Genomic DNA, 26,859 nt, shown 5'->3' on the forward strand with positions numbered 1-26,859 from the left:
GCTCGCTTGGATTATTGGTCGGTGTCTGCCGGACCCGCACAGCCGGCACAGAGCCGAAGCCACCGGCCCGACGGCAGAGCAAAGCCGAGGAGAGCCGCGGCTCGGCGGATAGGCTTCCTTCCGCCTCAGTCCCGTTGTGTTGTGTTGTGTGGCTCTGCGTGGCCGGCCGCCTCGCGGCGCCGACGATCTGGGGTCATCCACGATACGCGCTCCGATCGGCCACACTGCGGCGCGCGCGGCCGACACCCGCAGCAGCGGCCCGGTCCCCTCTGACCTGGCAACAGGGGTCAGCATGGCCGGCGGCCGCGGCTGCGCGTGCCCGCGCCGTCACGGCCCTCTTAGCGTGAGAGGCCTCGTGGACGAGCGGCCCTGCGGTGCGTCTGAGCCGCGCGACCGCGCTGAACCCGACGCTTCCGTGTGAAGCGTCGTCACACTAGCAAACCACGGCTGAAGGAAGCAGGCCCCGGAGCCTTCCAACGTCCCAGAAACCAGTCAGCTTCGGCGCAGGGTGGCAGGGAAGTGTGGCGCGGCGCGGCGCGCGGAAGCTGCCGCCGTTCGGGCACGTTACGCCGAGATCGGTGTGGATCGGTCGGCGGGGACCGGGCTGATCTGCCAGAGTGGCCGCCATCGTCGGCCGACTCCCCGACGGAATGTGGCGCTCGTGGCGCCGGAACGGCGCCCGCGACGTGACGACGTGACGTGACGCGCCGCGCGGAATGCAGGGCGTCGGCCTGGCCTCGCTGCGCCGCTGGCGGCCTGCTGTGACGGCTGGTGCCGCCCGTCACACGCCCACCGCGCCTCCAGACGGAGCCGGTGGCTGGCGTCCGCGGCGGCGAGCGGTGGAGGCAGTCGCCATCCTGAGCCGCCTCCCGCTCGGCTCGGCACGAGAGACGCTTCAGTTGGCTGTGAGCCTGACGTCTTCTCGGGGGGCCGCCACTGCCGGCCCGGGCGAGTGACTGGCCTCGCTCCCGCTCCCCTCAGACAATGGCCGGTGCCCGCCCGGCGTTTAGCGGCGGACTTGCGCCCCTTCCTCGCCGGCGCGACGGCATGCCTGCTGCCAGCCCGCGGAACAGGCCGCTTCCGCCGACCGCACGGCGGCGGCGCTCTCATGCGTGCAGTATCGCACGTGGCCGGGCTCGGGGTGAATGCACGCGCCGTCCCACGTGGCGCTCGGCGGCGTGCGCTGGCGCAGGCCGAACGTGCGCAGTCGCAGGGCGACACGCCGATGCGGGGGAGACCGGTGTGAAGTACCTGCCATCAGGGACACCGAGGTACCTGCCATCAGGGATACCGAGGTGCCTGCGATTAGGAATACTCGTGATCAAGTAACTGATCGGCCCGGGCGCCTCCTGTGCATCAGCGCCGTCCGCTCGTGGCTCGCTGTTCGGTCGCCGGACAGCGGCGGCATGCGGCGACGCCCCGCCGGTGGGCGCCGCCGGCTTCGCGTGCCGCCCGGAGGATGCACGCCGTTTCGCGTTCGGACAATGCCGCTTGCGTGTGGCGGCGGGCGGCGCGGCGTTTGAGGCGGGCGGCGCCGGCTTCGGGTCCGGCGGCTCCTGCTGCGACGGGTGGCTCTGTTGCCTGGCCGGTCCGCCACTGCCGCGCGTCGCCGATCTAGCTGAGCGACGGCGCGGTGCGGCGACTTGTCAGCCGTCTGCGACGTTGAATTTGCAATTTCGGGTCCTTGAAACTTGATGACGTTCGGCCTGACGAAATTAGCGACGGTCTGGATCCGGACACGCGAGCTATTTTAGGGGCATCCTTGTGTGGTGCGGACGGTGTCTGTCGGCGCGGTCCGGTTCAGTAACAGCCCGTGTCGGTCGCCCGTCGCCCCCCAGGAACGCTTGGTCGGCACCCGTTTTGCCTCACGGTCAGATCGAGCAGGCCAGCCGGGCCCCGAGCGACGGCCGGGTGCCGACAACAGCTGATCCCGCCGGCAACCGAGGCCTCTCGTAACCGACGACCCCGCGCGGCGCACTGAGCCGGGCGCCTCCGCCCGGGAGATACGGCGGCCGACACCGTCTGGTCGCCGCCAGCCAAGGCTGCGCGACAAAGCCCGATGCCGCCATTCACCGAATGTCAGCGGCGGGTCGGGTGAGCCCGGGGGCAGCGGGCACGACCGCCTCTGTTGTCTGGCGGCTCGGGTGGGCGCCGCCTCACTGCCGGCTTGGTCTCGGGCGGCGTGGGCGGCCGCACCCGACGTCCGCGCCAGCAGGTTGTCATGACAACGCCTTAGTCTGGCCAGGCGGCCGCCCCGGCGCGTGCCTCGTGTCCCGTGGTGTTACCAGCTATTGGAGAGCATGGGACCGACGGCGCTCGAGGCGACCGGGTGTCAGCACCCTCATGAGGAGGGGGGCGCGGCTCGTGCCGGCTCGACTTTGGAACGCTCCGGCTCGACTTCAGGGCGCGCTGCCCGCGCCGCGTGGCAACCGCTCAGCGGCACGGCGTAAGGGCGCCCGGCGCCCGGCGCCGACCTGGATATATCGGGCGGCGTCACCCGAGGTCTGCCTTGTCGAAGGCCGCGGCGTAGTTTGCGAAACGCACAAAAGATGTCACTAGCGTCATCGGCGCAATCTTCGGCGCCGGCATCTTCAGTGGAGAAGCTGGGCACAAGACGCGGCGTTTTTTTCTCAAACCCAGGAAGGGCATCGGATTCGACATGGTCTGTCGTTTTCACGCACGTTCTTACTGCCGAAGAGCCTGTCTTCTCTTCAAAAATAGCTTTGTCCGCACCGTGACGCGTCGCGGTCGGCGCGAAGCTGAACCCCAGGCCGTTCGTCGAAAGCCGGTGGCGCGGCGCCCGGCGGCCGCGGCCGTGAACAGCTCGTTTCCGTCACAGTGACTCACGGCTCTCCTCTGGCCGGCCTGTGCGACGCTCCGTGACGTGTGTGACGCGCCGTCACGCGTGTGACGCGCCGGAGCGCGGGCCTGCCCTTGGAAAAGGCCCAGTCGCCTGGCGCCGGCTGCTCGGCCCGTCACGCCGCGCCGCCGCCGGCCCACGGCGACGTCTGCCCCCCTTGGGCGAGCAATTTGGCGGACCTTGAACGCGGTCTCGCGGGCGCCGTCACGACATGTCGCTTGGTCGCCGGCGCGGCGCCGGTACCCGCAGCGCGCCGAGCTCGGACGCCGGCGGGGATTGTCTGAAACGCTGCCATGCATAACGTCAACCACCAAGGGCAATCCCGGGCCGCGTGCGCCGCCCGCTAATCGGTCGTATCCGGTGTTGATGGCTGTCAGGAATGGCGCGAAGCACGGTCCAGGAGGCAGCGCGACGCGACGATTGGCGTGGGTTCCATCCCCACGGAGTCCAGTTTTCGCGTGTTTTCTGTCGGTCTCGCCCCGACCGCCACCGCGGCGGCTATGCTGTCAGTGGGTCGTGGCGGACCCCGTCACCGCTTAATCGGAGTCCCACGGCCGCCACGGTGTCACGGGCCGCGCTGCGCCGCGCGGGCCCGGCTGGAGCCCGGTGGCGGACTCGACCTCTTCGGCCGTGTTGCGTCATACCCGGACTCACCGGGCCTGGTGCGGTTCCGGCCGCCGCTCAACTGGCTCCCTCCGCGCCCTCAACAGGCGCTCGGCGCGTCCGCGGCGTTTCCGCGGCCGGCTCGGCGGGCGGCGGCCGACTTCAGGCCGGCCTCGTGCTTTGGACGAGAGCGCGGCGGCGCCGCGTCTGGCGATCTCATCTCGAGTTCGGCGGAGCGCGGCGGCGTCCCACCGCGCCGCCGGGCTGCTGTCGTCGGCGGCCAGAGAAGCCGCAGCTGCACGGCTCAAACAGCACCAGCTCAGCAGATGGGGTGGAGGGTGCTTAGTTCCGGCGGCCCGTCGAATTTAGATTTATTTTAAGCGCAAATGCTGATTGGCATTGAACAGTTTCTGCCCGCTGCGTCTGCACAAAGCGATAAAAACGGCGTGACTATAAGTTTGCCGTAAGAAACTGGTGAGCCGACAACTGGTGTTTGATGAGTGGATGGCTGACGACACAGCCGGTGTTGGCTCAAGCCCAGAACGGAGTGCGAGCTCGGAGTGCGGGCTCGGAGAGCGGAGTGTTTCACGGCCCGAGAGTTGAGTGTGCGGCGTGCTCTGTCAGCTGATGACGATTGACGCCGTCCCAAGCGTGCTGAACATGCCGGCAGAAGGCCAGGCCGGGCCTGGCTGGTGTTGGGTGGCGTGCGGCATCGTGGTCACCGCGCGCCCGGTGGCGTGTGGGGGCGGGCGACGAGGTCAGGTCTGGCCATCAGCGTGTGTGGGGCGGGCGGGAGGGTCAGGTCTGGTCATGAGTGCGTCTGCGGCCGTGGGACGGGTAGCGGAGGGCCTGCCGGCCGCCGCGGCGCTGCTCGGGCGAGAGTAACTGACCCGGTCGCTTTCGATCTTAGCACCCGGGCGGGCCGCTGCAGGCCGCGCGCCGGGAAGAGTGAACCGGAGGGAGGAGGTGCAGGCAGAGTGGCGGCAGCGGCCGGCGGCGAGGGGAGTTTTTCTGCAAACGGCAGAGCCGAGAGCCGGACTCGAGCGCGCACGTGCATCGATGGTTGGGGCAGAAGAGGGAGAGACGGAGAGGGGAGTAATGCGGAGACCTGACGTATAGATGGGGCACGCGGCGGAGAGAGACGTAGCGCGAGAGGAGAGAGCGTCGGTCCCGTTGTCCGAGCTGGGTCACTGACCCGGTCTGGTCTCGTAACGGTCGCCGACGCGCCGGCTCAGAACGCCGGTGACGTCACAGCGGTGGCAATTCCAGGTCAGGCGCGGTCAAGGTCACGCCGCCGCCGCCGCAGCAGCAGCAGCCGCAGCCGCAGCCACCGTTACATCCAGCAGCTGTCGCGTCCGTCCATTCAACCGCCGGCGCGGCCGAAGCCGGAGCCGCCGGCGCGGCCAACGCGGAGCCGGAGCCGGAGCCGGAGCCGAAAGTGGCTCGCCGGCGCCATTAGAGCTGCCTCGCTCCCGTTCCCACGGTCGGGCTGCGGCAGCTCGCGCTCCGGCCGCTTCCGTGTCGGCGCGGCTCGGCCGGGACGGGGTGCTGGGAGTGGTCGCCGGCGGCCGGGCCGGCTGCGGACCCGATCCGCGCTAGCGAGCGTTGTACGCTGAGTCAGTGAACAACAACAACCTTTATATCGCACGGTGTAAAACGTCACGAGGGATTGAAGGAATCGGCTGCAAGCCTAATGTGTCCATGCTTCCCGTGCTGTTGAAAAAGCCAGCAATAGTAACCCGGGAGTGACCAACCCCGAGCCGGCGAACGCGTGCTGCGATCGATCGGAGGGAGCGGGCTCGTGTAGGGTCTTCGGTTTGACGGGAATGTTAGCCGGAACTTCCCGCAGCTCGTTCGTCAGTGCGGTCCGTCACTGATGTTCCGGGAAGAATGCCGGCACACGGTGATCGTGAATCGTGTGCCTGAATTGCTGGCGCTGGAGTGGCCCCTGGCCGCGGCACCTGCGTCACGGTACTGCGAAGTCCGCCGACCGGCTGCGCGGCCGTGGTCAGCTAGAGCAGCGTCTTCCCGCGTACAATGGCCATGACCGTGCCCGGCTTCGACGCAGCGTAATCGCCGCGGGGCATAGCGGTCCGGGACATCCCGTGTGGGCCGCTGCGTAGTTCGGCGCTGCGGGAACGTTTCCGCGTCTTCGCGTGAGTGGCGTGCCTGTCTGCGTGGCGAGTCGACCCGATGTTTGGTGCTGGAATTTGTTTGACAGGATGAAACAAATTGGGTGGTTGAATCACAGTTTCATGTTCTGGTGTCTACATGGGCTTAGCATGTGCCGTAGGGCCGGGGCTCACCCAATAGGCACTGCTTGGTGTGACTTAACTAAGATGTAAGCTTGAGACTTAAACTTGAAAAACTTTAATGTTAGGCTGTGTTTCCATGTTTGGCCTGTGTTGTTGGCGTTCCAAACATAGCTTGTGACAAAGGCTTGATTCGAGGTTCGCGAGCTCGACTGGGGTGTCAAAATAAAAGCATGCCTGTGACATGTTTTGCGTGCGTCAAGACGCACTTCTTCTACCTTTGCCGTCAAGCCTTTTTCATCGTCACATCGCGCAGGTTGAAACTAGAGCTGCGTTTGGACGAGCCGTCCTGCCAAATAAACACGTGCATAAATATCCACCGGCGGCCGCGAGCAGCAGGTTTGTTGGGCCAGTGACGGACCGTTATGAGCGAGCAGAAGCGAAGCCGGTGGCAGCGGACGGCGCGGTGCGACCGCGGCCGACCCGTTTCTCATGACCAAGGTGGCGGCAGTGGCCGTCCCGTCTCGCCAGCTTCGTCGGGCCGTCTGACACCATTTCTGTCACCTGGCACTTCCCGTGTCACGCCCGACTCTGACACCAGCGCCGGCGCGGCGACCGCCGTGCGTTCAACCCTCTCCGCGGCGACGGGTTCGCCTAGCGGTGCCGTGTGAAGGTGCCCCGGCCAGGAGCGCGGCCGCCGACCCCGCCGCCCCCGGGCATCGGCTGACCGTGACCTCCTGACCTTGGACGACCTTGAGACGCCGTCTGGCCGGCGCGCTGGCCTCGGGCGCCGCCGGCCGCGAGGAACCGTTGCCGGTCGAAAGCGATCGGTCGACGACCGCTTGGCGGCGAAAGGGGAGGTTTCGCTAACGGGCGGCACTGGCGGAGGTCGAGTTTGAGCTGGCGTTAGGCTTTTAAGATTACGAGGCCAGACATATGGTCTTTAAATCACCTCCAGGTCTGCCTTGCGCTGCTTTTGTGCCGCCTTGGATTCGTGTTATGGTTGCAAGGGCTCAACGAAAAATGTGTTAGGCAAGGGTAAGTACGTTGAGGCACATTGTCTCCATGACTGGCATGTTTCTGTGAGAGGCTTTCTCTTTGCGCTGTAATTCTGTGAAGTTTTAGCCTCCACGTTGGACTGGGGCAAGCGAGGTCGCCGTAATGGCACCTTTGAAATGATATTGTTTTATCTGGTAACGCTCTTGGCAGTGACAGGGCGCATGATGGGCGTCTAGTTGTGGCAAGGGAACAAAATAAAACATGATTTTGGTAGACCCAATCTCTCCAACGGGTATTGCGGTACTTGAAGGTAATGATCAGCGTTTAAATGACACAACATTGAGGGTTGCTGTGGGTTAGGTTGATTTTTCGCCCCCCCCCCAAAAAAACACTTCCATCCCTACAAATTCACGTGAGCCCGTGATGACGTTGCGTGGACAACAGGCGAACGATCACAAAAATCGCGCACCAGCAGGACGGTTGTTTCCATTTTTCATTCTCGCTCCGCAGTCGTCGCCGTGAAGGGACGTGACAATAAAGCTTCCCTTGAGTTGTCCTTAAATCGGGACGCGTTCCTCATCCATGATCGCCGGCGCTCACCGTACTGTGGCGACTGGCGTTGGCGAGTGCGCTCGGCTGCCAGGCAAAAACTGCGCTCGGCTGTCAATTTCGGATTCGCCGGGCCGTGATGGGGCATTTGACCCTAGAAGCGGACGCGTGCCATTCGGTGATGGCAGTGGCTATGCATGGTCAATGGGGAAGGGAGACCACCGTGCCTGCCCCGGGCTAGGGGTCAATCGATGCCCCACATACGCCACGCTCGCACGTACGTGGCAATTATCCCCCCCCCCCGACACATACACGCACACAGACACACACACACACACACACACACGCCTCGTTGTCCCGTCAACGCTGCCTTGGCTGCAGCCAGGCTCATGAAAACAAAGCATCTTGTTGATGGAAGCGGCCGGTGCCGCGGAATTCGGCCTGGCCTGGTATGCGCAGTTTTAGATCCATAAATTGAGAGATCAAGCCGGGAAGCCACGCGTCCAAGATGCTCTGCTGGATGCCCGTGTGTGATGCGGTCGGGCCCCACCCCTCCACGCGCAGGTGTCGCGATTGGCGAAGCTCCCGTTCCGCCTCCGCCGCCGGTGACGACGCGTGCGCGGCCGGGGTGGCGCCGGCGCCGGCGCGAGCTGGCGCTGACGCCGGAGCGAGCTCGGCCCACTTCGCGCGCTGCCGCCGGACGAGCCCCAATTGCCGCCGGTCGAACGGGGTCAGACGGCGGCACTTCGGCGAACGCGCTTCGGCGTCGATAGTGTGGCGGCGGCGGGGGGGGGGGGGGATTTGGGTCAACTGCCGGCGGCGAAGTCTTAGGGGGTCCTCCTGCCACTCGGGGCTTGGTCAGTCAACAGCGCCGGCCAGTCGAGGTAAGACGGGTAAAGTAAGGTTGAACGCTCCTGCGGCTGCGCATCGGGGAGCATCTCGGACGAGGCTTTGTTTTTGTCTGCCGTGCCAGCGGCGTCGCGGCCGTGGAACTGTGCTGGCATCTTCGGTCAGTGGCGCGCGCGGCGGCGGCGTTCTCTTTCCTACCCGGCGCGCACCGCAGCCGGTGCTTAGAGGTCTGTGGCGCCTGAGCCGGCAGATCAATATCCGGTGGAGCCGCCAGTTTCCTGCGTCTTTTTCGGTGTCGTTAACTGCGTGAAAGATCATCCCTCATGGCGACTTTTCTCGCGGGAGGCACCCTGCCGGAGTCCCCGGCGGAGCCAAAAGAGGGGGAGGTCATGGGGCGCGACCATGAAGGGCCGACCAGCCCGTTCTGTCGTTTCCGTGACGTTTTCGTTTCCCCGGGTTCCTTCAGTCCTCAATCTCATACACGCCTAAAGTTCACAATGTTCAGTGGTCACCAGCTCCGGTGTCAGCGCGGAAGACGCCGCGCCCGCCGGCGTTCGCAGCACGCTCCCCTGCTGCGCCGCGGCTGCGCGCGGGGAGGTCCGCCGCGGGCCGGGCCGGGGCGGCGGCAGTCGGCGGCACGCTGTCTGGCGGCGCGTCGCCCGCGGCGCCGCGACGAGCGTGACCCGACGACCTGTGACCTTGCGACGCGCGCGGCGCCGCACGAGCTCGTGAGTAGCACGCGACAGGTGATGCGAGGGGCCGGTGACCTGTGCGCTGACGTCGTTGTTTGGGTTCGCTGTTGGGCTCGGTTTACGAGGGTGGCGGCGCCTTGTTTTCGCTGGTCGGGGCTCTGTAGTGGGTGGCGTGTTCTATGCCCGGACGGTTGACGGGGTGCTGTCACGCGTCGCGTCAGGCTTCCTGTCAGCCCGCCTGGTCGCCTGACCAAGCGGCTGCTCAGTGCTGACGGGCTCTCGGCGCCGCCCGAATCAGCCGGGCTGGTCGCCGAGTTCTCATTGATCGGGCTCGTCGCGGGTCGCTGCTCGCCCGCGCTGGGAGCGCATACCGGAGCGGCGCGCGCCGCGACGGCCGCTGCCTCGTCCGCGCCGGGTTCGCGCCGGCCGCGCCGGGTTCGCGCGGGCCGCGCCGATTTGTTGCTCACGCAGCGGCGTTTTTGCCGCGCTTGCACGTCGCTTTTTCTGCTTCATGGGGTCTTTGTTCGCGCTGACCTTTGCGACCGGCGGCGGCCCGGCGTGTCAAGGTCACCTTGGGAGGGTGCCGGAGACGCGACCCGCGCTCAGTGGCCGTCATGCCCACGTGAACCCTCAGCTTCCTGTCAGCGCTGTCGTCACTGCAACGCCTGCCAGGCCGATCTGACGGCCGGGTAAAAACCGGAGCTGGCGAGATCAGGCCGCGGGGCTGGTCTAATCAGTTTAAGCTGCGGTGCATGCGGGATGGCCTGAATGAGTTAAAGTCGCGTCACCAATTGGTATAAGCTGGCTTCGACGGGTGCATGTCCGTTGCCACGTCACGGTCATTTTAAGTAGCAGTTGCGGAAGAAGTACTAGACTCAGACGTCAGCGGGGCAGGAACTACATGTTTGACCATTATGGTACTCGATTCCTAACCTTTGAATGTGGGATTGCATTGATTAAAGACGACATCATTAAGGTTTAAGCAGCAGGGCATTTTGGTAGGAAAAATCAATTGCAGTTGAAGTTGAGCATCCAACTCGACCATTTTATTACTTGCAGGACGTGCTGTTGCGGCACCGCCTTAGTACGAAAAAGCATTCTTAAGTTATCAACTTCTTTGTTGCGATTGTAATTATTTTATATCATTTGCGGAATGAATGGTGCGTTAACTGATTTGTGTCGATTTCACGCCCGTCAAAGCCGTTTATAAACGGTTAAAACGGGTTTAAACCACTGTCCCGGTTAAAATTAGTAAAAGCCGGCTGTTGGCCGGCTCGGTCAAAAACGCCCGTCAGCCTCGTGAGAGGGGAGTCGTAGTGCCAAGCAACGGCTCGTTTTTTTCCGGCGCCGTTAAGCGGCTTCTGCGGTGCGGAAATCTGTGCTCGCGCCTGCCGTCTCGGGGCCCGGCGGGGCTCGGCCGGGACCTTGACTGGGCCACCGGACCGGGAAGAATGTCCGACGGCTGGGCTGTGCCCTTCCTGGCGAGCGGCACATCGCTCATCTGCGGTCGGCGGTTTGAGGGGAGGGGCCGGGGAACAGGTGAGCCCCCCCCCCCCCACGATGAGCTCACTGCGGTCGGCGGACGACGCACACCAGGAAGCGTCGCGACCGCATCGCACCAAGCGGGAAGAGCGCCTTGACGTCAGCGCAGTATGGTTATCGTTATCTGGTCCATCCCGGAGGTGGCCTCTTAGGCCGCCGCGCCTACAGGCCTTTTGCCCCATAATTTGCGACATGATGGACCTGGCAAACACCCCGTGTGGCTTTCGCCTACCATGGAGGTGTTGATCCAGAGTCCAGAGGCTGGTGCCGCGCGCGCCCTCAGCTCGTGCATGGTGGAGGGAGCTCACTCTGGGCGAGCACTGTGAATGAACGTCCCCTGAGCCGCGGTTGATCAGAAGGCCAATGGCGTGCGGCTCTGGCTGCGAGGTCACCGTTCACCCGTCGGCGGGTGCCCCCCCCCCCCCCCCTACAATCGCAGGCGGAAGGCCACAGGAGTCGGACGGCGGCGATCGTGCCACCGGGCCAGCAAATTGGCGAACGAACAAACATCAAGGCCGATTCCGAGGCCGCCGCCGCCCGGGCTCGCACCGGCGCGCCGGCTGGAAGCCACTTCACCCCCCCCCCCCCCCCCACCTCTCCCTCGTCCTGGCGGCGCCCGGACAGTCTCCGCCCACGTCGCGTGGCTTTCCGGCCGAGTGGGCGGCGCGGGCGCCGAGGACCGGCTCAGCCGCCGGCTGCGTGACTGTCCCGGCACGGATCATAGCGGGGCGCTGGTGGCCGCACGCGATGGCCGTGTTTACCAACAGGGGGTGGCACGCGACCCCCTCCCCCATCCCCCCTCTGACAGCCAATCGGTGGCCGTTCCGCATGGCTGTCTGGCAGGTAATTGCGGCGGAAAGTAGGCCAGCGCGCGCAGCTGCGAGCCGGCGTACCGGGCGGCAGTGCGGTGGTGCGGCCGAAGCGAGGCGGTGGTGACGCTACAGAAGGTGACGCCGCTGGTGTGGCTGGTGCTCGCCGCGTCGTGGCCGGCGCTGTGGGCGGTGCTGGAGCGGGGAGTGTGTCGACGGCCGGTGATGGTTGTTCGCGTGCTGGCGGTCGGATGTTGCGTTTGTGTTCGGTGTTCTTTTGCTAGGAGTTTGGCCGGCTTTGGGTTAAGCTGCTATCAACCGGAGATAGTTGTGCGCGGACACTGTGCTTGTCCGCGCGGAGTTGCGCGGAGCGCCTGCCTTGATGGTGGGCTTGTCTCCGTAAGACGCCCTTAGTAGAAGCCCGTAGCTCCTCATAGGGCTAATCTGGTCTGTGACTCTGTCCGTTTGGTCTGTGCTGTTGCACTGTGGTCGGATCAGTCCTTTGGTCATGTTCTGCTACTCCGCAGTATCTCTGCGATCCCCTGGCACGCGACCTCGTTCGCCTCCCGCGCCCCGCCCAACTCATCACCTCCAGCAGTCTGAGTGGAGCTTTGTCAGGGCTGCTCTGGACCGGCCACCGAACGTGTCTCTGTGGCCTCCTTTTAAGCAGCCGCCGAACGCGCCCCCGGGGGCTCCATATGAGCAGCCGCCTAACGTGTCCCCGTGGGCTCCATATGAGCGGCGCCGAACGTGCCCCCGTGGGCCACCGATCGTGCCCCCGGGGGCTCCTTATGAACGGCGCCGAACGTGCCCCCGTGGGCCACCGGTCGTGCCCCCGGGGGCTCCTTGTGAATGGCCGCCTAACGTGTCCCGTGGGCTTCATATGAGCGGCGCCGAACGTGCCCCCGTGGGCTCCCTCTAAGCGGCCGCCGAACTGCTCCTGAGCCACCAGTTCCGCTGATCCGCGGGCCTTCTCGACGAACGGACCCGGCGGTCGTCACCGAGCCCCGGTCTCGTACTGATGGGCTTGGCCGGCACGCTATGAGTGCAGCAAGTTCGCGGAAGCCGGTGCCGCCCGGCGCCTTCCGCCTGAAGTGGGGTGAGAGCTAGCGGACCCGCCGGCCGCTGCAGCAGCGGATCGGCGGAAACAAGCGGAAGAATTTAGTCTTTCCTGGTAGCTCGGGGGCGCCCTTGTCGTAACTACCGTACGGCGTTGATCCGATCTAAGGGGGGTTAAAATCCAGTCTTTTCGTCCGTACCGGCGAAGCAGGTCCCGGTGAGCAAGGTCCCGGTGAACAAGGTCCTGGTGAGCAAGGTCCCGGTGAGCAAGGTCCCGGCGAGCAAGGTCCTGGCCGTCCAGCGGAGTTCCAGACGGATTTCCTCGGAGTCCGAGCGGTGTCCGTGGCCTTCAAAGGCGGCGCACTGGTCCGCGCTCCGCTGACCTTCTGTGGCCGACATGCCTGCCAGCTGGCGTCATTCGCCTGGTCCTGGAGGACTGCTCGGACCCCTGCGCCCCGGGCGGCTGGTGAGGCTGCAGCACCGAGTGCAGCGTCGCCTGCCCACCCCGACCAGGTCCAAGCCGTAAAACGACCGCCCTCTTTGAATCGCACTGCATATCATTGGAGAACAGGTCGGTTTATGTAAGATTTCCCCGCTAAGTCGCTGGCGAATCACAGCAGTCGTTGAGACGGGGCAACTGAAGGTCTGTCGCCCACACGGCGCAGTGCCGCGCTCGGGGCTTAAAAGGGCGCCAGCTGTAACTAAACAGAAGGCTCTAGATTTCGGCTCACGAAGCTAGGACAGGCGGCGCTCGGCCAGGCGCGACGGGCGCGCCGTCAGGCCATCAGGCTTACCGGCAGGCGGGCGCTGCAGCGCCGCCTGTCGTGTCGTGTCGCGCGCCGCTTGGCCGCCTTACCCGGTCAGCGCGCCGGCGCCGGTGGTCCAGTCGCCGCCACCGCCGCCGCCCGGTCACGTGTCACCACACGGCGGCCTCACAGCCACGGCGCGCGCCACCGAGAACGGCTTCTGCTTCGTCGCAGGGAGTCGCCGGCGCCCGTAAGCTGTAGGACAGGGGATGACCGGGGAGGGGAGGGGGGGGGGACTACGTGCCGGTGACTGAGCCTGACCGATCGGCTGGCCGGTCGTGTCCGATTCGGGATGGTTTGGATGGAGAGGCGCGCCGGGATTAGCGGCGACGGGGCGAGCGCTCGTGCGGCGCGGCCCATCAGGCTCGTCAGGGCTGTCGAAAGTGGTCCGGGACAGTCCTCACGGATCGCCCCGCCGCCGCCAAAAATCGCCTCGGCGCTGCAAAAACCGAATCCGGCAGCGCTGCAGTTTCGCTTCCGAGGCGTCCATTTTTATTCGATCTCCCTGGACGGCCGTCACCTGTTGGCGTTCAAGGCTGACCGGGCTCGTGGGCGCCCGCGGGCACCGACCTCTGGTGACCCGGCCGCCAGCAGCGGCATGTCGCTCCACCGGTTCGCCCGCCCCTCCCCCTCCCCCCGCCACGAGCGGCTCATCCGCGCGGCGGTTTTTTAGCCGCCGGTCGCAAGTTCAAGAGCGGCAGCTGTCACTGGCTTCCTTGCCGGCCGGATTAGATGGTGCAGCGCTCGGGTCGGCCGGGCTGGGCCGCGGGGGCCGCGGGGCGTGCCGGCCGGGCTGCCGCGACACGACCGGCCGGCGACTGCCGATCGGCGGCGGAGGCGGCGCACTTGTGCCGGACGGCGGCGCGGCGTTCGCGGAAGCTGCCGGGGAGGGCGGCCGGGCGCGGAGCGGTCCGCCGGCCGGCCGGCCGCCGCGGGAAAGGCCACCGCCTGAGTCAGCAGCTGTCGGCTCTGCGAAGGTGCGCCGCCGTGACCCCGGCCGTGACCGGCGCCGCCGTCACCGGCCAGTCAAGACACCGCCGGTGGCCGAGGTGCGGGCGGAATTTTCCAAGCCTCTGGAATGCGGCGGTGACTCCCCAGTATTCTCTGATTTTAGCGCGTGACGGGGACGGAACATCTAAGTGGAAACTGCAGCCATTCAGCCTTGCGCACGGTATTGGCTTGGTTATCTAACGTAAGGCGCTGTGTGGGAATACTCGGTGACCCTGCCTTCAGGCTGCTCGCCCTACACGAGCGTTCTGATCTTTGCCTCATTCATGAGCCGAACCAGTTGAAGTGGCGCAGCCATCTGGACGTTGGGACGGGGCGGACGAATGCGCATGCTGCTTGGTGTGGCCCGTGAACCCGGCCGTTGATGTGGCTCACGGTTCGCATATACCCGCAGCATGGCCTTTTAGCCATGGGGCCCAACGGTGGCCCAGGACACCCCAACGTAGCCCACAAGGGCTGACGCTGCCCGCGGCAGTCACGGTGGCCCAGTCCGCCCTAGGGTAGCCCACGAAGGCTCCTGCTGCCCGCGGCAGTCACAGCGCTCAGACCCACAGCGTGATGCAGACAGCGGGCCATACGACGGCTCGCAGCGTCGTGCGGTATCTCACGGCAGGCTGGCGTGAGTGGCGTTCTTGCGCTCGTTTTTGTCGGCGGCGGCTGGCCGGACCACGTGACCCTGCCGGCGGTAATTGGCGTGTCGCGGCGTCCAGTCACGTGACCTGGCGGCGGCCCGGTGGGTCACTGACCTCTGCGACGCTAACGGTTGCGGTCGCCCCCACGGCCCAGCCAAACTGCTTGAACCACCGCCAGCGGCAGGGGCGGAGGCAGCGGCCGCGGTGAGGAGGAATGCGGCTTGTGGGGAAGGGTGTGCGATTCTCGGCGAGGGCCGAGGTGAGGACCAGTGAGGACGTGTTCAGGCGGACTTGTGACGCCTGTTGAAAGGAACAACGTAGTGAGAGCTGGCGCACAGGGAGGGTCGAGCCAGTATTAAAGCTGTCCCAAGATGTTACCACTTGGCCAGGTGGCGGGTTTTTGCAATGTCAACTTGTGCTGACGGATTTACTTGACCCTTGTCACCCTCCTGGACATGCCAATAAGTGCAAGTAGGTGCTTGATGACGTTGATGTTTCCTTGGCCTGCCCGGTCTCCATGTACCGGAAAAGTACCCCATTGTCTGTTGTTTGCCCACCCTGCGTTCACTGCCCGTCCGCGGACCTCTTGCCACTGGGAACGGCGTCGGCCGCTGGCCTCGGCCATTGTCTCATGACGTCCAACCTTTCCTGGATCTAAACCGGACGTGATGTGATGACGCCCCAAGCCACCCGATATGACGGGACATTCCGTGTGTTTGGCCCAGAAGCGTGACATTTCGTGTGATGAGAAAAATCTCTTCCTCAAATCAGACGTTATTTCCCGACTGAGCGGGTGGTATATCGAGGGTCGGATGAGATGAGACCTCAAAACATCGGATGAGACCATCGGATGAGACCTCAAAACATGTTTGAACACCGTTGTTCGGGCTGTGTGATGGCTTATGGAGGGGAGGATACAGAGGCGCACGCATTAAAGCGTGGATTAATATGTACGCCACCAAATGACGACAGGCCATCCAGGGTACCACGTGTAAATGAGAAAGTCAAAAGCATATCGTGTTTTTATTACAGGTAAAAAATGTGCGTAAAAAGCGCACCTGTCGCGCGCTTTACTCAGTTTTCTGCGAAAATTACTTGTGCCCCTCCCCGCACTGTCAAAATCGTGCGTGCGCCCTTGATACTGCAGTCGTTCCCAGCAAGTTTGTGCTGTCTTCAAATGCATAGGCGACGCGGCAGCACTTACTTTTGAAATGCACCGTGTCTAACGCCCCTTTCCCTTCTCCCACAGGTGTACGTCTACGACGGACACATTCACTTGTTGCCACTCTCTTGGCCGGGCGACGATCAGCTGACGGCTGCCGACGGCGCGCCCGTAACCATGGCAGCAGTGGACGCCGTGCGCGACGTTGGCGCCGCCACGCGGGCCGACGCCCAAGTCAACGAGGCGATTCAGCAGAAGATTGACGGGTGAGTAGAGGACGCGCGCGGTGGGCGGAGCTTTTTGCCCCGTCCGCGGGTAAAAGGCGCGTAGGTTTTTGTGGCGACGGCAGACTAATCGCTGGTGATTGGACACTGCCCGGAGAAGGGCCGCCCGGCGCCGCGCGGGCCTGTTACGACACGGCGTCCGCGCCCTGGCGGCGGGCGGCGCCGAGGAGACTGGGCCCGCCGCGGTGTCGCCACTCACGCGGCGCCGCTTCCGGGCCGCTCGAGCTAGCCGACGGCCCTTCGGTCCGACGCGTCAATGGCAACACGGCAGAAAGGTCGCGGGCGTTGGCAGTCAGCTGACTGGGGCCCGCTCAGCTTGCTCGTGTTCTCAAGCACTGTCGTCCGATGGTCCCTCTTGGTCTGCGACGCGGTGGTTTACAAACGCTGGCATGCGCCCGGCGACGCCCCTCTCACGTCCCGGCCCGTCTCCTCCACGCAGGTACCCCGGAAAGATAACCGAGTCACACCACCTAGCCATAGTTCGCACGCCGGCTGCGGCGGCGGCCCTGCTGCAGGCGTGTCCGCAGCTGCTGCCGGCGGCGGTGCAGGCGTTCTACCTGCGCGACCCCATCGACCTCAAGGTGAGGCCGCAGATCGGGCGTGGCGTGGCTGGCGCTGGTGGCGGCGCAAGCTAGTGCGTTACATTGGGGGAAGGGGGGGGGAGGCGTGTCTGTGGTCTGCGCGGTTGTGTTGTGAGGCGAGGCTGTCGCCTGTCTGCGGGCGGGCCGATCCTGAGGACCGTCCTCTCGGTGCTGCAGTCTGCTGCAGTCACTCTTGTTACCTGTCGGCTGGCCTCGCTGTGTTCGTCACGGTAAACGCGAACTCGTATTTCCACTCTCGGAACCGGAATGCCGTCATCACCGGCAGCCGGTCTCGCCGTCCTCAGGCCTGTCGCAGCATGCGCTTCTTCCCGCCGGAGACGTGCGTGCGCACGTGCGTCACGTTCACCAAGACGCTGTACGCCCAGCTGGTGCACCAGCGCTACCGGCCGGACGTGCGCACGGGCTGGCAGCTGCCACCTGGCGGCGACCCCGGGCACCGCGCCGCCGACGTCGGCATGAAGCTGGTGAGTCTGACATCTAGCAGTGAACGCTAGCACTGTGAGTGTGATGCGTCGCCGCAGGCCTGCTGCCCATGTACGGTGTTATGAAATTTGACTGGGTGTGTGGGAATTGGCGGGGTGCGCTCGGAAACAGGATTATCCCCTCGGAAATTGCCGTGAGCGCATTGGCTACGCCATCAAAGACTAGGTGTGGTTGCTGCGTGTTTTTTTTCTGGGGAGGGATGATCCATTGGGTTCATCAGTATGCTCTAGGGTTGCGAACGCTGCCTCAGTGTAATTATGGAATGCATTTATTTTTGCCAATTGGATTGGTTGTTAGCTGAACGCCCATTTCTTGCACAAAATTTGGTCTACGCGGCTCATTCAAAAAGTGTTCATCCAGTTTGTGAATCACCGGGTACTCCGCAAACATCGTGAAATAGGCTTTAATGAGCAGCTGATGAAGTCATGGAGCCTTTCTCCGACTACGAAATGACGCGCTGTTTAACGGCAGGCATTTTCTCGCGGGATCAGGTTTGTGTGGGAACTAAAAAATGGAAGGTGGCATGCAAGAGCACTTTGTAAAAAGGGTTGTTTATGCCGTCAGAAAACCCGATCACGGCTCTGCAGCTCTCCCATACTGACAGCCAGCCGTAATCGAATCGCGCGATGTTCGTCGCGGTTCGGTCATGTAACGCCGCCGCAGTGTGCCACGGCCAGTAAAGCTCCCGTTGGTGGCCTGCGCAGGCAGTTTCCCCGCCCGTGGACGTGATTAGCGGCTTGTGGGACCTCCGTCGCCGCGCGGTTTGCCTGTCCAGTCGGCCAGGGCCGGAATTAACGTGTGATGCGGTTGTGTAAGCGGTGGAGTAACCGCGGGGCTCGCCGGCTGGTGTGGTGTTCAGATTATGCCGGCAGATTGCCCAGTGGCGCATCAGTTCCGTGCCTGACCCGACCGGTTGTGCGGACACGGCAAGGACCGGCTTGTGCCGTCCTGACCTCTGCGTGTCCGCTGTCCGACTCCTGACCGCTGCGTGTCCGCTGTCCGGCTCCTGACCGCTGCCTGTCCGCTGCCCGACTCCTGACCGCTGCCTGTCCGCTGCCCGACTCCTGACCGCTGCCTGTCCGCTGTCCGACTCCTGACCGCTGCGTGACCGCTGTCCAGCTCCTGACCGCTGCCCGTCCGTTGTCCAGTTCCTGATCGGCCCGCCGCCGGATAACGCTGGCGATGAGTGATCGTGTGCCATTACGTGGTCATCGGCAGAATCCCGTACGCCGTTAGCCTTTCGACGGCGGCCCCCGCCCGCCTGGAGGCGCGCCCCTCTCTATCTCCCTAACCCTTCTGCGGGGTCAGGCACTCGCTGGTCGCGTGAGCGTGACGGCCTCGGGAGCCGTGACGGCCTGAGCCGACCGCCCACGTCCCGCCTGCGTCAGCACGCGGCGCTTTTTTGTACCCCCTCTCGCGGCGTCGTCACTGATGCTGGTGCCAAAAAATGGTGTCGATTTTTGCCGAGCGCACCTGGTGGCGTGTGGCACGCGAGCCGGCCGGCGGCCCGCCCGGCCACTCAGCGCGCGGCGGGCACCACCGGGCGCTGACCAGCCACCGGCGCGCCTCAGTGGCCTCCTGGCGTGTTGGCATCCGCGCTCGACGGCCAGCCGCGATTGGCCGGCCGCGGCGGCTGACGAAACGCTGTTCGCCGATTGGCTGGCGTTAGCTGCCGCGCGTGCCGCGGCCGCCGTGATTGGCCGCGAGATTGGCCGACGCCGCTCACGAGCGGCGTTTGAACGCGGTCACGCGGCCGCTGGAGACGGCGCGCGTTTCGGTGCGCTGCCGGCGCTCGTCCTCAAACTTTGCCTGTTCTTTCTCGCGGCGGTTTCCAGGCGTCCAACCGTTGGGTAGGGGTGACACTTCTCAGTTTGATCACGTGACGTCGAGGATGCGGACGCCGACGCCGCGAGTCTTTCGCCGTGTCTTCGTGTATTGGAGGGTCACCGTCGACACGTCGCCCCGTGGCTAACCCTTGACCGTCCTCCCCCAGGCGTGCGGTCTGGAGATCCTAGCCTCGCGATCGAGGCCGGCCGAAGACCTGGCCAACGTCGACCCCGGCCTGGACGAGCTCCGTGATGACGTCAGGTGGCAGCGCTACGTGACGTCACTGCAGCAGAAGCGATACTTTGGCGTGAGTGCTCGGCAGGCGGGGCGCAGCGGCGCGGTGGATGCGTCTGAGTGACGTGCAGCTAACACGCCGCCTGTCGATGTCACCTCGGCGTGGTGTTGATCGGATCCCGGGCGTGCAGGTGGGCGGCTGCAGTTCCGCTGTCGCCAGGGAGCACGTGAAAGTCACCGGCCGCGTATGGGGGGATTTGGGGCTTTGGAAAGCTCATTATAAAAAGGACACATGCCTTGTATCTGTCGGCGGGGCGGTGATTTATCTCGCTGACACGTCTGCTAACGAGCGCTGCGTCTCCGGCCGAGGCTCGGGACGTGTCGGGCCGCCCGGTCACCGGGGCCCGCAGGATTTCCGGGATCGAGCCGGCCAAAACTCCCTGCAGCTCCTAACGTTCTTCCGGGAAGGAGGCAGCGCTGTTTTGTCCGACGGGACATTTCACGGGCCCCTGTTGTGCCGGCATTTTTGCGTGCTGAAATCCGCTTGTGGGAAACGATTTCAAGGCTACTGAAATCCTCTCGCGGGAGACGATGTCAGGGCCGTTTGGAATGCGGTTGGTAAAATTTGGTCGTTCGGGGCTCAGCATAATCACGGCATACACGCCTGATCGCCATACCCACAAATGGCGCCTCATTCCTTCTTTGCAGTGTATCATTTGTAATGCTGACATTTCCGTAATGTCTTTGGTGCTGAATGAACATTTACCTGCTTATCAGCGTTGCGTTTGGTCCTGCTCGCCCTTGTCACCATATTGCTGACGGATGTGAGAGTTATCACCAATGCACATTTTACGATCATTAGCACTAGATCTCAGCCATGTTTAAGCCTGAAGGTGTGCTTGGTGCGGGGTAAGCGCATAGTATCAGCCGTATTCAGTCTTAGAAAGGCTTTACAGTTCCAAGTCCAAGGCTTCACAGTGCCAAGCCTTATCCCATTCGCACCACGTCCGCGCCTCATCCCACGTTGAGGTCAAACTCGTATGGCCCCCCACGGCCCAGACATCAGAGAGAATCACTCGAGCCCCTGAGCACCCACTGTCCGCTGTGTGCCCTCCCTCCTCGCCGGCGCGTCCGTCTCGGTTCTCCGTCTGACCGCGGTGCGCGCGTCCTCAGGACGAGCTGGAGGGGTCTCGGCAGCACTCGGCGCTGACGGAGAAGGCGCGTCAGTACTACGTCACGCACATGCTGAGCGAGACGCGGCAGTCAGCGCCCGGCGACGCCGTCCACCAGCTTTTGGCCAAGATCAAGGTGGACCACGCCGAGTGGCGGCGCCGCGAAGCTCAGCTGCCGCCCGCCGACGGTAGGTGACAGCACTGGCGCGCGTGGGCTGCGCGGGTTTTGATCATTGGGCGGATGCCGTGAATTGCGGCCGATAGCGGCGTCATCTGCTGCAAGGAGATTGCGCCATCGATTGGTGCGCCCTTTGATGTGGTAGGGGTGTGTCATGAACCGTTACCTCCTTTGTGCCGGAGAGATGCCGAAAATGGAGCAAAGCTCTTATCTCCACATCACCATCAGATGGCTCTGTCAGACAGGGGCTTTAGAGATATTTTGCTCTGTACATGATTTGTGGTTTAAGTCATGGATCCAATTAAAAAGTTGTGAAATCTCTGCGGCCTCTCAGCTCCCACGACCCCTCAAGGGATCGCCAGCCAAATCCTCTGGTCACAACGCCCGCCTCTGCCCTCCACAGACGACGCCTGGCTGGAAGTGAGCCCGGACCAGCTGGACGGCCTGCTGGCGGCCCAGTTCCAGCTGGAGCAGCAGCAGCCTGAGGTGGTGGCCGAGGAGCTGCGTGACTTCCTCGGCCGCCTCTCCGGCCTGGACGGCGTAGAACTGCCGGCCGGGGCGGACTCGGCCAGTCGCAAGAGCTCCCGCGCGCGCAAGGTGAGCAGCCGGCGGGCGGCGAGGGCGAGTCGAGTGGCGGCCGAGAGCGGGCCGAGCGGCTGCCGCTCGGCTGATGTGGCAGCGGCTGGGCAGCGTTGTCGTGATCGGCAGCTGGATGTGAGAGTCTGCGGACCTCCGCCTACTAAAATGTAGCTGCAAACAGGAACTGTCTCGAGCCATGTTTCAGACACTAAGAGCACATCGTGCGCTAGTTCAGAAACTTAAACGGGTTTTAAACATATCAGCACGTGAAACACCGCCATAAACATATGCGTCGTGGGTGCACGCCGCCAGATCAGAAATAAACACCAGCCAGGGCCACACTACCGCCTCGAGTTCACACCTGACCCTCGCCTGCCGGGCGCGGCCCGTCACGCTGAAGGGGCCTCCCCTCCGACGGCCGCTCCGCCGTGACTGACGCCGTCCGCTCCGCCGCCAGCCCAGCCGCAAGCTGTCGGCGGCCGCCGCCCGCAAGGTGTCCACGCTGAGCCAGGCCTCGACCGCCTCCGGCGTCTCCACGCTCAGCCAGAAGATCGACTTCAACGCGGACAGCTTCACGGACGCCATGCGCGGCATGCTGGGTGAGTCAGAATGAGTCAGAGTCAGGGTGAGAGTCAGTCGGAGTGGAGCGTGTGACGCTGTGTAGAGGGCGAGTCATGGTCATAGCGCGAGGCGGCTCGCCGGCGGGGTTTCAGTACGGTCGTATTAATCAACAGTCCTGTGTCAGGTTTGGGCTGCGGGTGAGTCGAGGTCGGGTCATAGTCTTGGGCCTGAGACAGACGAAGTCCTGTGGTATGGTGAGCGAGCTGTTCGTATCGTGAGTCAAGCACAATGTTCGTGACGCTGCGCTCGGCAGAACAGGCGATCAGCTCACCGGCAATCGCCGAGCGCGTTCACCGGCGGCTGTGCTGGACGCGATGCAGGATCACAAGCTCACGTGGCCACTCACGTGTCCGTCGTGTCGCTCGTGCCCCCTCCCCCTCATGGCTGACCTGGCCACGCTCGTCCCTCAGACCTGGGCCTGGACGAGGCCGACTGGAGCGACGCCGACTCGTCCGGCATGTCGTCGTACGGCGATGAGGAGGCCTCGGCGACGCTGGACGAGTTGCTGGACGAGCCCGCCGACGGTGGTCCCGTGCGTCAGCTGATGGCCGAGATGGACGAGGAGCTGCGTGACACGACGCTCGCGGAGAGCTTCGTGCGCGCCACGAACGCCGTCAGGAAGGAGGTGTGTGCGATGTCACGGGGTGGTGTGTGCCGTCACGGAATTATTGCAGGATAGCGTGTTTTCGCTTGATGTTCGTTAGGGCCTCATCTTACAGTATCATGGACTGTAAGATGATGTGCGTTGTGTGTTTAATGGTTTTTCGATGCGTGATTTTTACGGATTAGAAAGCTTAGCCAAGCTGGCCCTTGCTGGGTTTGTCCAGGTGATAGCTCTTGGTGCACTGGTTGGGAGTTGTGCGCGGCCCCGGTTGACCGTCCCGCCTCCCGTGTTTCAGTCGGGCGCCAGCGCTTCGTCCGGCACGGACCTGGACGAGGCCGACGAGTTCCGACCGGTGGCTGTGGACCTCAACGTGGTGCAGAACCTGCTGCGCTCGCTGGAGGGTCAGCAGGGCGCCGGCGGCCCGGCTCAGACTGTGCTGCAGACGATGCCGGCCGGCGCGCGCCCGCCGCAGTAGGCCGGACCGGCTGTGGACCGCCGGGACCAGCTGTGGACCGCCGGGACCAGCCGGGAACCATCGGGACCAGCTGTTGGCCACCGCGACGCGCCAGGAGCCCTGGCGGCTGGTCGCGCGCACGCGCGCCCTCCACTTCATGCGCGAGCGCAGCGAAGAAGACAGTGATCTGCGCGAGCCCGAGTCTCCGACTGTCACCGTGGAGCCGGGTCTCATACTCGCCACTGATTGGCGGGCCTGTGGCGCACGCTAACGTCGCGTGCTGTTGTCGCAACTCTTGATTGGACACTGGGTGACGTCACCGGCACGTCGCCGTCGCGACTTCGTGATTGGCAGACTTGTAGGTAACGACACCCGTGCTGCTTTCGCGGCTTTTGATTGGTCACAAAGCGTGGGGTAGGCTACGAACCCTGCTTGTAGTTTTGATTCGTCTGACGAGATATGACGTCACTCGCACACTGCCGTTGCGGCTTGTGATTGGCCAGGAACATGACTCCGCCGCCGCGCTCCCTCCGCGGCCACGATTCGTCGCTGAATGACTGCTCTTCACGTGTCTCCACTGTTCACCATTTCATCGGCCACCGTCCCGTGTGTGTGCGCCGGCCGCGCGGGCCTCGTTCCTTTTTGTCTTGCCCCGCTGGTGTGTCTGCGCCGACGGCGGCGCGCCGACGGGGCGCCCGCGCCGACGGAGAAGAGCGGGCGTCGCGGCCGGCAGCCGTCGTCGCCCGCTGTGGGGTGGCGGCAGTGCCTCGCGTCAGCCGCGGGTCGCCTCCACGGCTCCTCGGACCGGTTGAGTCGCGTCCTCGACTTCGCGGGCTGGTGGAGATGTATCGGCCGCCGCCCCAGTGTACATAGAGAGCCGAAGGAAGCCAGTATTGCGGATTGCGTTGGGTCACGCATGTAGTGGCCCACTCTCTATACATATATATGTGATAACTGCTGCAATAGCCCCCACCCCCACTCCCAACCCCCACTTCCGCACCGGATGCCCCGCCCGAACATTTTCTTGCGCCCCCCCCCCCCCCCTCCCTGGCCGCATCCTCCACGCCCCTTCAATTCTAATCGGTCTGCTTTTTGTACATACGCTCAGTCGGTAGTACGACCGCTTCGGAAGGAAGACGCGCGGAAACTGCCCGCCTTGTGCGGCGGATGCCCTCTCCGCGATCACTTCGTGGAGTTGGCTCCCGCATGCGGGCGAACTGCTCCGCTCTTCCGTTTTCGGTAGCGATCGGTCCCTCAGCCCCCCCCCCCCCCCCCGTCCGTTCATCCCCCCTGCTTCGGCACCGTCGGCTGGCCCGGCCCGTGTTTTTACTTTTGATATGTGGTCGTGTCGCGCGCCTGTCGCGCATCGGCAGCAGCCGCCGCAGTGCACATGCGTGACTTGTTGATACGGGATTATGGTAGGAGGTGAAGAGGGACGGGCATTGGTTTGTTGATTTACGTGGTGCGGCGCGGTGGCGCGCGCCGGCGCCAGCCAGGCCCCGATGCGCGGTGGCGCCGCCGGGTGTCTGCTGTAGGCCCTGCGCGCTCCACAGGACTTGGGGTGGAGACTCGGCACGGATTGGAAGCCCGGCACATTCCGGGGAGCGCTCCCCGTGTGGAGAAACGCTGCTCACTGCGCGTGCTTGTAGTTTGTATTATTTATTTGTGATATTGAATATATGTAACTGCACAGAGGTATTGTGTGTTGAGGTGGCAGGTGTGGACAGAGCAAATGAACGTGCATGGAGCCCGTGAGCAGGCTCTTGGCTGGGCTGTCTGCGCCAGCGGAAGGCCTCGGGAGCCCGTGAGCAGGCTCTTGGCTGGGCTGTCTGCGCCAGCGGAAGGCCTCGGGAGCCCGTAAGCAGGCTTGTGGCTGGGCTGTCTGCGCCAGCGGAAGGCCTCGGAAGCCCGTGAGCAGGCTCTTGGCTGGGCTGTCTGCGCCAGCGGAAGGCCTCGGGAGCCCGTGAGCAGGCTTGTGGCTGGGCTGTCTGCGTTCGAGGAGGGTCTCGGACCCCGACCTGCACAGAGCCAAGGCGTGCAAACACAAGCATGCCTCGACTAATCCCGCATCACCGTCAGATTAGTGTTCAAATGCAAACAAGACATTATTTAATATATTAAATTGGAAGTGGATATGAAATTAAACAAATAAATTTAAGACATCACATTTTGAATCTTATTTTTGAAAAAGGTTAGCGTAGACTGTCACGAGCGATGGGCGGATCACACCCCTGCTCCCACTCCCCGCTTCCCAGTCGTACGAGTGTGGTGCTGGCACTGGAGGCGGGGCTTCGCTACAGAGAGCGACCTGACAACAGCTCTCCGGCGCACAACAGTCGCCGGCACGCGGCCGGCTCTCGCCACCAGGTGCGGACGCGACCAACCGACCGCAGCTCGAGATAACAGTGTTCCCACGAGTCTCCAACAGTATCTGAAATTTGGTTTTGGCTCTTGCGGAGAGAACAAAGATTCTAAAATCACGGCTTATAGTGAGATCAAAACAGCCCAGGTGTATTTGCACTGTATTTACAACACTAATGAGATCCGCCATTTCCTTATGGTGATGGGTCCCCTTGACTAGAGCACGGTTCGGCCATTATCAGTTTGATTATATGGTTAGGTGCCGGTCATAATGGAAACTCAAACGGACATTCGGCCGCCCCTGTTACTAACGTAGGGTCTGGACAAACGCTTCATGTATTTAGCCAGTGTCGCAGCCTAGCCAGTGTCTACGCGTCGGCCGGGTGTGATGTGAACCACGTTGCCTAACAAGCCTCTCCATCTTCGAAAAAATAATCGTATCTCGACTTCTTTATTTTGGGTGGCTCTGTGTCCGTCTTGATTGTATATGTCGTAATCTTTAACTGAAAAAGTGGCTACCAGAATATACAATTCTACCGGTATGTACAAGCTAGTTCATGCGACGTTTCTGTACGGATGCAAGTCAGAGGCATTGCAACCTCTTTCTGGCCCTTTGATTGGCGGCATGTGACCGCTGCGCCCCCCCCCCCTGCCTGCACCTTTGATGAGTCCTAGCTTTAAACCGAGAGTGAGAACTTATGACGATTGTTCACATTGAGACTACGAAAGGGTACTGTGCCAGTCAGGACCCCCAGTACGACACGGTGGGATTTCCGACCCAGTCCCAGGATGAGCCCGTTAACTCGAACTGGGGGGGGGGGCATGTGCTATTCACTGAAGCACCCCAGTTCAGCTGTGCCACCGCCACGCGCGAACGCGAGCGCTGCCCGCTCCTGCCTGGGCCTTACGCTGCTGTCGTGGGTCATTTGATAACGTTCTCGGGTACACTCCATCTTTTGAGGCCTTCCACATTTGCTCGGGCCCGGGTGGCCGGAAAGGTCGGATGGAGGTCGCATTCTGTAGATGACTTTGAGTTCTAAAAGGGGCAAATGGTCCGTGCCTCCTTGGATTCCAGCCTGGCCGCGTTTTGTCCAAAAAAAGGTCGCTAACAGGGATATTCTCTCTTCGTTTTAGCGTCTCGCTGGTGGTCATCATATCTCAAACCAAAAGGGCGCATGGACTCCCCGACATAGACGATATCCTTCCCCTGGTTTTCCCGAAGTTTACACTTGAGTTCGTAAACGACGTTGTTTTGAGTGCAAAGCGCTTGACACCCAGACTTGCATAAATGGCACCTATTGCCCCGCGGGCACTTACGATTTGAGATGAATATTTCACCACAGACGTTGTTTAGCTTCTTGTCGTTACAAGCTATGCATACGCGCAGTTTTGATTTTCTAACGATATGTTTGGTATTCAAAAGCAGGTGCTCATCTATGTAAGGTAGCGTAAAGAATTCGTCGGTTGACATTATGTGTTCCCGTTTCCTACCATACATCGCCCCACGTGCTCTAGATTTGGTGACCTCTTCCAACATTCTACCGGAAGGTCGTGGAGAATATCCATTGCCCAACAGCAAATGCATACTGTGTTTATGTTCTTTCTTTTTCGCTGCTTGATGAGCTCTTTAGAGCCGTA

General features: G+C 63.3%; 1 protein-coding gene across 1 annotated transcript in view; it reads left to right on the forward strand.

Annotated features, from left to right (window-relative positions):
- The window catches only part of ecd (ecdysoneless cell cycle regulator), a 38,293-nt gene extending 13,738 nt beyond the window's left edge, over window positions 1-24,555 (forward strand). Inside the window, exons 8-10 of the mRNA XM_037237670.1 lie at window positions 21,639-21,780; window positions 22,213-22,427; window positions 22,702-24,555. Of these exons, the coding sequence (XP_037093565.1) occupies window positions 21,639-21,780; window positions 22,213-22,427; window positions 22,702-22,881 (537 nt within the window). The 3' untranslated portion in view covers window positions 22,882-24,555. The remainder of the gene's footprint in view (window positions 1-21,638; window positions 21,781-22,212; window positions 22,428-22,701) is intronic.
- The last annotated feature ends 2,304 nt before the right edge of the window (window positions 24,556-26,859 follow it).

The sequence above is a fragment of the Pollicipes pollicipes genome, unplaced genomic scaffold (assembly GCF_011947565.3).
Source record: "Pollicipes pollicipes isolate AB1234 unplaced genomic scaffold, Ppol_2.1 Scaffold_7262;HRSCAF=8765_pilon_pilon_pilon, whole genome shotgun sequence".
Classification (NCBI taxonomy): domain Eukaryota; kingdom Metazoa; phylum Arthropoda; class Thecostraca; order Pollicipedomorpha; family Pollicipedidae; genus Pollicipes; species Pollicipes pollicipes.